Here is a 13,287-nt window from a genome sequence, read left to right on the forward strand (position 1 = left end):
GGCTCGGAGAGAAGGAGGCGGTGATAAGGAGAGGGGGCGGGGCCAGAGAGCCGAGGGGCGGGGCGCACGCCGGGAGCCCGAGTGGGGTGGGCGCGCGAAGATGGCTGCGGCCGACGAGGAGCCGAAGCCCAAAAAGCTGAAGGTAGAGGCGCGCCGAGCGCTGAGGTGAGCGCTACTCGACGTCGGGTGGAGGGTGACGGCGCCTGCCGCTAACCAGGGCCCACGTGGGGTTGCGCGGCTCCGGCGGCGAATGGCGCTCCGGCTGCCGGCGTGGGGCCAACGCGCAGGACGGGCTGCTCGGCGAGCTGCCCGCGAGGCTGTGACCTTCTCGCCCGGCGCCGGCCCGCTTTGGCCGAGTAGCCGCCTGCTCCGGGAGGGCTTCGGCTGCCCTTGGCCAATCAGAGAGCCGGCCTGTGGGAGCCTCGCCGGCAGTGGGCAGGCTGAGGGCGCCACGTGGGAGCTGGTGCGACCCTGGCGGACCGGACCGGTCCGGAGCCGCGTCCGCCGCGGCCACCTCCTGTTCCCTGGGGGGTTACGACGAGGGGGCCCAGCCACTGCCCTCCCTTGGGCCAAAGACAGAATTCCCGGGGATTTTTCGTAAAGTGTCGCGGAAGGGCGCCTTGACCTTCCTTTTTTTGTACCTGCTCTGAAAGTGGACACCTTTGAAGACCACCTCTGCAGGGACCCAGATACCCCGCCTCCGAGGCTTTGCAGGGGTGGTATTTGGCTGAATACATAGGGAATGTTGACTTTTCTTGTTTTCTTTGCACTTTTTGGCAACAGTGCTGCTGCCCCCAACACCTGCCTCAGTGTGATTGATGTGGCAGTTTATTTGCAAAAGATAGTTTGCTAAAATGTTCCCTCCTAATAAGTACAAAGTGCAACATGCACAATCCTGGATGATTTTGAAATATTTGTTGGAAGGCATTGACTTTTCTATCTAGAAATAGACATAAATTGATTTAAAACTGTTGGGACCTTCCTTGATAGTACAAAATAAGTCTCATTGCCGCCCCCCCCCCCCCCCCCAACATCATCCACCTTCACCTCCTGAAATAATGAAGCATTGTGAAAAGAAAAGGTCAGTTAGGGACTTGGTAGTGTTTGCAAGCTATTTTGAATGGATGGTGATCAAATCCCTGGGAGTGCCTTTAATGTATTCCTACTATCCTCAAAGTGTTAGTGTGTGCCTACCTTATGAAAAGAAAATAAACTTGTTTTTCTTCTGACAACTCAGGATGTTATATTTTTAAGCTTTCAAACCATAGAATAAATAAAGCAGAGGCCTTTTGAATCAGACTTACCTGGGTTCAAGGCATGTACTTTCCCTACTTTGCCCATTATTGGGCTATTTCTTTAAAAGGTATGTCCTTCATACAATTTCCTCTACCAAATTGAGAGACAGATGCAACTTTTCCCTACTACGCACTAAACATAGGGCCCTTCGATTTTTCCTTATGCTAATTCATTTTCAGAGCACTTTCCTGTTTCACAGATGAGGAAATTGAGGTACAAATGAAACAGTTAAGGAAGTGAAATATCAACCCAGAGCATCTGGGTGCAAGTCCATTGGTTGAAGGTGGATACTATAATTATCTTCATTTTACCAAGGAGGAAACAGTCATAGAGACATTAAATTGATCAAGGTCACCTATCTAGTAAGTGAAGGGGTTGGGATTTAATCCAGGTAGTCTGATTCCAGGTCTGTGCTCTTAATTATCATGCTATACTTAACTAACCAATTATCCAAAAATCCTTGTGAACTGTTAAGTCAATTTTTGTTTCTCTACTTTTGCTTTTTTTTTTAGTGTACATAACTTTTTCTGTTATTGCAATATATAGGCATATCATACTTCTTAAATATATAGACTCTATTGTATATGTCTTTAGTGTTTATTTAAAACTTGTGAAAGTCCTGGGGTACCTGGCTGGTTCAGTCATTAAAGCATGTGACTTTTGATCTCATGGTCATGAGTTCAAACTCCATGTTGGGCAAGGAATTTACTTAACAAACAAAAACATGTTAAAATCTTTTTTTTTTTTAATTTTTTAAACTTTTTTTTTTTTTAAGATTTTATTTGTTTATTCATAGAAACACACACAGAGAGAGAGGCAGAGACACAGGCAGAGGGAGAAGCGGGCTCCATGCAGGGGCCCCGATGTGGGACTCCATCCTGGGACTCCAGGATCACACCTTGGGCTGCAGGCGGCGCTAAACTGCTGTGCCACCGGGGCTGCCCCAATTTTTTTTTTTTTAAGTCTTTAGGCTAAAACTCATTTTATATAATATCTACTTAGTACCACTTGTAGACATGAAGTTAAAATATTAGACACTTGAGTACTTGAATAAATCTCTTAATTTTGTGTGAAGACCTTTTGGGATTAGCTATTCCTACTTTTATTATATTTGGGTTTAAGGTTGCAGTGTGATAATGTACCAAGTGGTTGGATTGCATGCATTATCTGTGACTGGCTTGACAGTTAAGGGGCTAGCTACCAGTTTTGGTTGACTTTTTTTTTTTTTTTTTAAAGATTTTATTTATTCATGAGAGACGCAGAGAGAGAGAGAGAGACAGACAGACAGAGACAGAAGCCATGCAGGGAACCCGACACGGGACTCTATCCCTGATCTCCAGGATCATACCCTAGGCTCGCTAAACTGCTGAGCCACTGGGGCTGCCCGTTTTGGTTGACTTTTAAGGGGAAGGGCTTATAAAGCCTAAGCAAAGTTTAATGTGTAGAATGAATCAGTGGGGAAAAACGTATGAGACATGTTTGTAGATGTCAGAGAAAGGACTTAGGACTTCGAGAATTTCAGTTAGCTCTAGGGTAGTAGTTCTCAACCAGGTGAAAATTTGCCTCCAGGGGACACTTTGCAATGTCTGGAGACATTTTTGGTAGGGGAGCACTACTGGCACCTAGTAAGTAGACTTCAAGGATGCTGCTTAACATCCTACAATGCACACGAAACTCCCTACAACAAAGAATTATCTAGCCAAAATTAACAGTAGTGTTGAGATAGAAAAAAACTGCTCTAAGGGAGAGCATCTGACAAGTCTAGCTTCCCTTTTTCAAATATCCATTATTTTTCTGTTGAATTGCTTTTCAGGTTGTAGCAGTTACTAAAGTTGTGAAGAAATAAGCAGGCTCTAACATATTTTCATGTTGGGTTGGGGAATAGAAGGGGTATTAATTGAATGCCAGACATTATTCTAGGTGCCTTATGTATATTAATCTCATTTAATCTTTCCAGCAACCCCATAAGGTAGATAACAATCCTCATGTTACAGATGAGGTATTGGAGCTGAAAGAAGTTGAGAAGCATTTTCAGGAACTGATCCCTAGATAGATATGTTCCATGATGAATACCTACATTTAGGACCGCTCATTTTCTTTTCTCTCTTGGAAATTTCATACCAGTTCATTTCTTTGGCAGTCTCCTTTAAGAGGATCTTGTTCCTTCGAAAGCTTATTGAACATATGCCAAGTCTGTTTTTTCCAGTCTTTAAATGGCTGCTATTTTAGGTAGGTATAATGCTAAAAATTAAGTGCTAATATGTTGAGAGGTAAGACGTAGGTACCTCCTTCTGGGAAATGAATAAGGTTTGGGAAAATGATACCTGAGCGTTCTAAAGATGACAAGGAGTTAACCAGGTATGAAGTAGGGTGTCTGGCTTTATAGGAAAGCTTGTTTGGAGGTAGATCAGAGAGAGCTGCCTCTGTCGGGGAATTACAGAAGTTTGGTCTGACTGAAGCAGAAAGTAGAGGGCATCCAGGCTTTGTACTGGACATTTATTTACAGGATCACGTGTGTGATTGCTATGTCCTTAAGTTCTAAGAACCTCATTTTAACTATCTGCTGAATATCTCCTGAGTGTCTTGCTGATCCTTCAAAGTCATATATATCAAACTAAGTCCATCTGTTGTCCTGAATCTGCACCTTCTTCCATGGCTCCTGCGTCTGTTAATGGCACTACTAACTTCTCTTTCTCCAAAATTTGGAATCTAGGTATTTGCTTCATTTTCCATTCACATATAGTTATCAAAGTTGGTCTTTTCTTCTTCAGAAATGTCTCATAAATGCCTTTCCTTTTCCATTCTGGCAGCCACAATTCAGGCGTAGACTATATCTTGCTTAGGTTTTGTTGGCTTCCTAACTAGTCTCTCCACCTCCAATGTCAAGTTCTTCCTAATCTTCAAGCATAGCTCTACTTGTTCATCATAGCAAATATTTGTAAGCTCTGAAGTTGATGTTAAGAAGGGTTGAATCCTAAGGCCCACATTATAACTCTATATGACATTAGCAATTAAAGATTGTTTCACGTCACGACTTTTAGTAATGTTAAAAAGAAAAGAAACTGCAGTTTCCCAGTCAGCAAATACTAAGCTTTTCTCAAATTATTGCTTCCAAACCATTTCACTTTCCTGGATTCCTTTTCTTTCCCTGTGTCCTCCCTCACTAAGGACTCTATGTTTTAAAATTGTATAGGAAACAGGATAAAAAGTCTGTAAGTATCTGAGGTGACTGAGTAACAGTTTTAGTAACCACTTTTTCTAAAACACATTTTTTTTTTCTTTCAGAAAATTCTCTGGAAGATTATTTTTACAAACTGAGTACACTGTTCCAGGAGTGGTCTGTTGTAAGGATAAAATGAGGAAAATATATGCAGACTGGAAAGGTGCAAAGATGATCATGTGTCCTTAATGTGTTACACAGTGCCTGGTCCTTAGGACCTATTCAGTTAATGCTTGTTGACTGAATTAGTAGCCCAGCATAGAGTGGGAGTGATAACCTTCACTTTTCTAGACCTTTTATGTTTAATAATGCAGCCTAAAATTGAAGTTGGCAGATCTTTTTTGAATGATACCACATGCTGTTCACTTATATTCAGAAATGCAATCTTTTAAGCTTAAGGCTTTGGACTATCAAGGAAAATGGAAAACAAAAGTCTCCTGAGGGGAATTGTAATATCTGCACTATCATGTGTTATCTAAAAGAGCACCAAGCTTGGAGGTCATGTGATCTGGAAGTGGGGTGGCCTATCTCAAACCACCAGAAAAAAGGAAGGGAAAGTTTTGAGCCTGAAAGTAAGCATAACCATCAGGAGATAAATTCACTCAAAATCTAATGGAATTAGTCAGCAATTTAAAAATGACTTTAAGTATTTCAGAGACTCTTAAAAAGGTAAAGTAGTAGCCATTAAAAAACATGTTATGAATAAAAAATTAATAAATATGAAATAAATAGCTAGGTCAAAGAATAAATCGTTATTGAAATTAGGACAAAAAATAGGTTGATAAAACTTTATGCTAAACATATTTGAAGGAAAATTAGTGAATTGGAAGATAGTACCAAATAATTCATCCAGATGTAGCACAGAGAAATAAATAGGAATTGAGAGATAGGAATATACCTTAACATCTGAGTGTTCCAAAGAGAGGAACTATTGTGAATGGTGGAGAGGATATATTAGAAGAGATGATGGCTGAGAATTTTTCCAGACTTTTAAGTTCACTGTTCTCAGGTTGAAAGGGCATTCCACTTTGAGGGGGGCACTTGATGGGATGAGCACTGGGTGATATCCTATATGTTGGCAAATTGAACTCCAAAAAAATAAATAAATAAATAAATAAATTAAAAAAAAGGGTATTCCAGGTACATAGTAACATAAAAGCAAAAATCCACACTAAAATTATAGAGATTTTGATCCTAATTAATATGTTTAGAAAGAATCTGAAAATTTAGTTACTTCTACATGGAAAGATTGTAGTTATTTTTGTTTTCTTTATTTTTCTTTTTTTGTATTTTCCAGCTTTTCTGCACTGCACATGTATATTAGGACTCTGGATTTTAAGCTGGAGAAACTTGATGTGCACTAATTATGTATCCTGGGCGAGTGCTGAGTGGCTAAATATCACCATTATGGAATGGAACTCTGGGATACTAAGTAGACCTGGAACTTTATAAAATAAGTAGTACTATGATTTTATTATAGGTTGTAATCTTTTCATCTATATTTCTGAAATTCCAAAAGCTCTGAAAACTGGAAGTTTTTTAAAAAGGTTGAGATGAGTTAATTTGACAAAATGTGATATGAGACTCTCTGTAGAGTTTATCTGCCTTACACAAATGTGTATGCTTTGTTGTAGAAATGTTAGTCTGTTTGTTAATGGCATTCTGCATGAAACTCTGGGTGGTTTACCAAACATATAGTACATACAGTGCATTGTCTTCCTGAAAGCTCTAATATTTGGAGTCTCATAAAATTCTGGCCCTAAAAATATATCTTGCCCACGGAAGTCAGCAAAAGGACGGTGGACTTCTATTAAAATTTTTAATTGCTTTTAGAAGTTTTTAGAAACATTCTTATCAGTCAGTTGCTGCATTTTCCCATTCTACACATCTATGATTTTAAATAGATGTTTTTATTTCAAAGATCTCTTTTGTCTAGCCCTACCATAAAACTGGTACTGGATATGTCATCAAGTTATTAGGCTTTTCTTCCTCTCTAATACTGACTGACTAAAGATTTTTCTTCAGCTTCTGGATCTCAAGATTTGAAAGGCTTATTTTACTGAAGTTTAATATACTACTTGGAGAAGATATTTTTGAATATTATTCAAAGGATATTTAAAGTTGTTGCCCTCACTTACATATTTTATTTTTGATGTTTTTGCTTGTACTTGTTTGTACTTGTGGCCTTGTATGATTTGTCTTCATCTAAAAAGCAGTGTAATTAGCTTTCAGCATAAGAACATCTGAACATGTGAGTTTCCATTTGCATTTCGGCTTTCATTGTACGCATGCTGATTTCAATATCTTTTCTCGAATAAGACAGTATGTACAGGAATTTTCCTTTAAGAAATTTTTACCTTCTCAAGTCCCATCAGTTTGGTTACTGTAACAACAGGATCTCACTATTTAGCCACATTTAGTTACTAGTAAATCCTGCAGTTATTTTGCTGTTACCTGTAATTGCAGGATATTTTGCTGTTACCTGTAATTGCAGGATTATAGATAGGAAGGTAACCTATGTGATCATTGATCACTGATCACTCACAAAATCAGGAATGATTAGAAATGATATTGAAGTGATTATTTGGCATTCTAGAGACTGAGGCTGGACTTTAGTGCATCCTTAGTAGAACCATTTCTAAGTCTCTAAGGGACTCAATTTAACTAACATAACTGGTAACCGCAGCCAGATAAGACTCATTCTAGGAGTGCATCCCCTGCCTCCATTGTTCTCGGGTATATTGGATTTATTTCTCATATAGGCCATCTTTTTTTTTTTTTTTTTAAAGACTTTATTTATTTATTCATGAGAGACACAGTGAGAGAGAGAGAGAGGCAGAGACACAGGCAGAGGGAGAAGCAGGCTCCCTGCGGGGAGCCCAATGCGAGACTCTATCCCAAAACCCTCTGGATCACAACCTGAGCCAAAGGCAGACGCTCAACCGCTGAGCCGCCCAGGCGCCCTAGGACATCTTAATATAACAAGAAAGATGGCATTTCTCTGCCCAAAGTCCAAATCTCCTGAGCCCAGTGGAAGAGATTTTCCATGTTCGTGTATCAGTTTTGAAAATACTGCCTGGGTTACATACCCACCATTGAGCCAGTTACTGTATCAGAGGTGGGGATTTTGGGCAGCCTGGGATATATTCTTACTCCTCCTCCTGTGTGTGTTGTGTGTGCCCATGTGGATGTGGGTGTGTGTGTGAGCATGGTGTTTGTATATATGGGGTAGTAGATAGAGTTCAGAGGGACACGCTTAATCAGTAACTCTACTAGGGCCTTGTAGAGTGAGAGAGGTGCTGTCATTCCTTAAGCATGAGAAAAATCCATAGCATAGAAAAATCCATTTCTATAGCATGTGTAGAAAATATCTGTGAAAACAAACAATCACCCTACTGATAATCTCATTCCTCAAGGTCCGGCCAAAAAAATTCTCCTGATCATCCACTTGGGAACACCTCCTCTGGCTGTTTATACTTTGCATTACTGCTTTGTATACTGTGCATGTTTTGCCTCATTTACTGCTGCTTGAAATCAGGAAGCTAGTTGAATAACTCTTAGTGCCTCATAATTAATTACTTCATTGCAGTATAATAGGCTCTAAACTTTTTTTGAATAAATGAATTCTTAAGTAACTCTTTAAAGATGTTTTATGATTATGTTTGTAGTACTCAGTGTTGCAAAATGGGTTCATGTTATTACCTGAGAACACTTCATGGACCTTTCATTTTTTTTGTGTACAAAATAAATCCAATGCCATAGGACAGTAGAGGGAAGAGATGTACTCCTACTTGCATTTCTGTTCTTTCTGGTGACTGTAGTGAATTTTGACTATAATAATTTCTTGCATTTGTCCATGGGGAAAATTCCTTCAGAAGTAAAAAAAATACTTCTACACAAACAGTAACACTTTATTAAGGCCCTAAGGTCACTGTTTTGTTTACTTTCTCTCTCTCTCTCTCTCTCTCTCTCTTTTTTTTTTTTTTAAAGATTTTATTTGTTTATTCATGACAGAGAGAGACAGGGGCAGAGACAAGGGTAGAGGGAGAAGCAGATTCTCCACAAGAAGCCTGATGTGGGACTCCATCCAGGACCCTGAGATCACTCCCTGACCTGAAGGCAGACACTCAACCACTGAGCCATCCAGGCATCCCTTACTTTCTTTTTTAAATATAAAATTACTTATTTGGTGGAGGAATAAATTTTCTGAAAGAATTAACAAAGAAGATCTGAGTCACCTATCAGAATGATTAATGTTTTTCCTTTGGGTTAGCAAGTACCTTAATTAGTGAGACTATTTGCAATGTAATCAGAACTCTAAAAAACATAGAGGGTTAACAATACTATTCTTAGTTTTGTAGCATACTGTGTAAGCGAATGTACTCTGTAACCAATGGATAATACCACAAAATGGTCTTTTAAAGAAATTTGTCTCTGTTGACTCATCCAGGAGGGGTCACTTGAAAACAAAATATAGCAAAAGAATTAAATTCAGATGTCTTAGGTTTTCTCAAATTCCTTTGAGCTTAATAAAGCAAAATGTTTTACTCTGAGTTCTAGAGATGGTCTGAAAAACCATGTAAATTTTTGAGTAAACAAGTTGAAATACAAGAAAATTATTTCCTTTAAAAATAAACAGTTCAAATATGATGTCTTTGAAGTTAACCACATTAGAAATTTGAATGTTTTTTGTTTTATAGGCGTGACTAAGGGAAGTCTTAGATTCCTCCTAAAAATAGAATTTTTCAGAAATTGTTTCTCCTAAACAGACGAGACCTTAGTTATAATTTTTAGTTCTTAGTTTTGTTGAAGATTAAAGCTGTTATGCTGTAGAAGTGATGCAGGCTTCTACCCTCAGTTATGTCTTTGTTCTCACACACTCAAAATTAATGACTATATTGCATTTTAGCATGGGATAGCACGTTGATTCACATGAAAGTATACTGACAAATTTCTACTTTGTCTTGTTAATTTTACTTAGCATTTTCTTACCCAAATGTATGCATCTGGGTAGTGTACATTTAAAATATTAAAACAAAACATAGTTACACTATTTAATTCAGTAAGTAGTACTCAATGTTTAGTATTAAAAATAGTATTTTAGTAAGAAAAAAGGAAAAGATTTGTCTTTCTAGGGTGTGGGTGGGGAATATAGGTTCTTCTCTACATGGTAGGTTTGACTTCATTGGGTCTTCCCTATGTTTGAACATTTAAGGATACTCTGTAGAGAAATATATAAACTTCAAGATTTATACTCACAGATCCTTAGAATTGGGAAAGATACTAAATTTTCGTGGCTCAGCCTACTACATTAAGCAGGAATCCCTTCTTTAGCACTCCTCTTCCCCTTGTTGTGTACCATTCCTCACCTAGATTCAGCACAAATAGGGGAAGAAGAGTACATTTTCCACTAATGGAAACACATACACACCTGACCTTTGACTTATATGAAACTTAAATAGACTATATTCCTGAGAAGACTTGCTAATATCCTGTATGTAGATATCAAGTCCAATTCAGAGCTCTTTAAATGATCTGTTAACCAAGATGTTGGATCTTTACACTCATAAAACAGGTCTGTACTTGTAAGCAGGCGCTTCTAGCTTTTCCCTTTGAGAAGCTATTCCCTTTGAGAAGTGTTTCCAAAGACCTCTGGTGGGAGTGAGGGTAGGAACAGGGGTGGGAGGTGATGACAGTGCAAATTCCTTGGTAGGGTGGGCCTTCCTAAAGCTGAGGTTTCCCACAAATTATGGAGTTGGGGTGTGAAAAGAACAGGTCTCAGCCAAGATGTGCCACTGAAATACTAATATACAATTTCATGTGATTTTTAGGAACCCCCTTTTTTTTTTTTTTTTTTAAAGATTTTATTTATTCATGAGAGACAGAGAGAGAGAGAGAGAGAGAGAGAGAGGCAGAGACACAGGCAGAGGGAGAAGCAGGCTCTATGCAGGGAGCTTGACGTGATACTTGATCTCGGATCTCCAGGATCAGGCTCTGGGCGGAAGGGGGGCTAAACCGCTGAGCCACTCCTGGGCTGCCCTTTAGGAACCCTTTGAACATGTTTTAGAATCTATATTAGTGCCTGATGAAGTATTTAAAATCAGCCTATTATGTTGTGCAGTTGAGAGAATTGAAGCCCAGAGAGGTTAACTGATATCTACTCAGGTAACACAGCTAGTTACTTAAAGCTATGAAGTATTTGAGTTGAGATTTGATCTCAAGTCATAAAACTTCCCATTGAATTTACCTTTTGGAACAAGAAATGAAGTATCTGTTTTCTTTCAAGTTTTTGGATTGTTTTGAGATAAGAATAACATGGTAAAAATTTTATCAGGTGCTTTCCTTAACATTTTCTTACCGATCCTTTAACCTTTAGCTGAGGAAATAGAGGAGACTCTAAGAAATGAGCTCTCAATTCACACTCAGGACCTAGGACTCATATTTCCTGCTGTTCACATTACACTTATAAAGCTGTAAATTGAGCACTTATCAAAGTGAATTCTGTGTGTGCTAGATAAGCACACTTTTTAAATAAATTCTGTGGCACTGTGTTTAGTAACTTTGTTTAGATTTTTGTCTTTCAAGTTCTCTCATTGACACATGTAGCCCTTCCCCCCTCCCCCCACTCCTCAACAATACTGTATTCCATTGTGGGATATACTTAATGGTATGCTTTGCAAATGGATTAACCCCTTGAACTTGAATTTGGGGCAGATTTCTAATTAAAAAACCTTGAGCAAACCAATTTTGCTTATGTTTAAGAGTTAAAATGTTCCAGTTAACAGAACAATTTCTAATATGTTTTAAATTACTTTGGAGATTTTGCACTTTCCTCTGATACTAATAATTTCAATCTTGTCTTTAGCATTATTAATTATAATACTGTGAAATAACTGTTATATTGAAAGTTTAATATGCCCAAGATTACACAGTGAGTGGCAGAGATAGGATTCAAACTTGAATCTTATTAAAGATTTTTCATAATTAGCTATAATATTCAGATATTATATAACCAACAGGAATCAATGGTGATTTGTATGATTAATATTTTTAATCATTAAGCACACCCTTTGCTTCAAAAAGTATTCCTATATTATACATGAAACAAGTACTAGTAATCCTCTAGAAAGCTATTAATGTTTTTAATACTATTAGTAATTTGAAATCCTATGAAAATGTTGTACCAGATCTGAGATGGCGCTGATGAGAAGGTCTCTGGTGTGTACGTGTTTCCATTAGTGGAACTCCTTTTCTTTTTTTTTTTTTTTTGGAACTCCTTTTCAATAAAAATGACCAGTCATGATTAGCCTTGGACCTCATACAAATAATAATAAAGGCTATTATTAAATAGCCTTAAAAAGGCTTTTAAAAGAAGTGAAACATTCAGTTAGTCTACTTTTAAGAATAGGACTACTACATTTCATTAAATTAAAATGTTATTTAAAAACTTCAGTTTCATAATGCTTCATTATCATAGGAAAAAGGAAATAGGGGAAGAGCAAGAGAGATGTGTGAACAGGAAGGGGGAGGTAAAGGGAAGTGATAAAAAAAGAAAAAGTCTCAATTCCATTTAGTTATTTTTGATTTCTGTGTAACCTCCAACCTCAGACACTTCATCTCTTTAGCTTTTCATTCAGTTCTGAGCTGTGAATGAGAATTCAGGAGAAGCTTCTTGTTATGAACTGGGTGCTGTTAAGGTTTTTGTCTAGCTTTGTGTATGCACCTGTGAAGTAATATAAACTGAAATGCTTTTCAAACTAAATCATGACTCAATTTGGTTGTAGCACAACTGGTATTTTATAAAAGGAAAATAGAATAGAAAATATCAGTGCATTGAATATGGTAAGCATTAGTATTGCTTTGTGAAACATTGTTCAATTAGCTGTAAGTATAGCATACTAGGTTGCAATAAAAAAAAAGTATTTTTCACAGCGAGTTTGGTTTTCTATCCCAAAATGTAGTGGCTTAAAATAACCACTGTATTAGAGTTCATTATTTTGTGGGTCAGGAATTCAGACATGGTTTGGCTGGTTGATTCTTCTCTGTGTGGTACTGACTAGGATCACTTGGAGGTATTTAGCTGACAATAGGTCTGGTCTGGAGTGTTCAGATTGCCCTTACTTGCCTGATGTTTTGTTGAGGATGGCTGGAAAGCGGGGCTCAACCCTGCTTCTCTTCCCCTCCATATAGTTTGTGAACCTCTCCATGTAGTTTCTTCAACCTCTTTGTTGGGCTTCTTACCTGGCAGTTCAGGTAACAAGACAGGAACTGGCAGTCCTTTTAAGGCTAGCCTGGAATCTGTTACAGCATCATTTCATGTACTGTACCCTGTTGGGTAAAGGAGTCCTAGGCTAGCCCAAATTCAGGGGGAGGGGACATAGATTCCTGTTTCCAAGAAATTGAGTCCATTTTTAATCTGCTACAGTTATGATAAAATAATTTTGAAGAACATGACTGAATTATATTTCCAAGCTTTTAATTCTGTTATTGCTTCTTAAAAGATGATTACTTTTGATAGTCTCCCCCTCCCCATTGGAAAGTATGTCTGTTTTTGGTTTTAAAGTTCAGAATTTAATGTGTATATTATTTTTCCATGAAATACTGAGTATTTTTGGTTTTTGAAGAAATGATTTAAGGTTCAAAAATATATATGAAGTCTGAAGTTTGCTGTCTCTACCTAAAAAGTCTATTTGACACGCAAAAGGAGCTGCCTTCTTACAATGCATGAAGATTACATTTGGATTTAATAGCTTCCTTCATATACAGGCCGT

The 13,287-nt window shown here is 38.0% G+C and overlaps 1 protein-coding gene across 8 annotated transcripts in view; it reads left to right on the forward strand.

Moving 5' to 3' along the window:
- The first annotated feature begins 41 nt into the window (after positions 1-41).
- The window catches only part of ADK (adenosine kinase), a 506,333-nt gene continuing 493,087 nt past the window's right edge, over positions 42-13,287 (forward strand). For 6 of the 8 annotated variants that reach the window (XM_025434871.3, XM_025434878.3, XM_049108811.1 and 3 more), the window contains exon 1: positions 42-165. In XM_025434871.3, coding sequence (XP_025290656.1) covers positions 101-165 — 65 coding nt within the window. In that variant the 5' untranslated portion in view covers positions 42-100. The remainder of the gene's footprint in view (positions 166-13,287) is intronic. The other 2 variants (XM_025434880.3, XM_025434877.3) reach the window with 2 other exon arrangements.

Source organism: Canis lupus, chromosome 4 (assembly GCF_003254725.2).
Source record: "Canis lupus dingo isolate Sandy chromosome 4, ASM325472v2, whole genome shotgun sequence".
NCBI classification, from domain to species: Eukaryota; Metazoa; Chordata; class Mammalia; order Carnivora; family Canidae; genus Canis; species Canis lupus.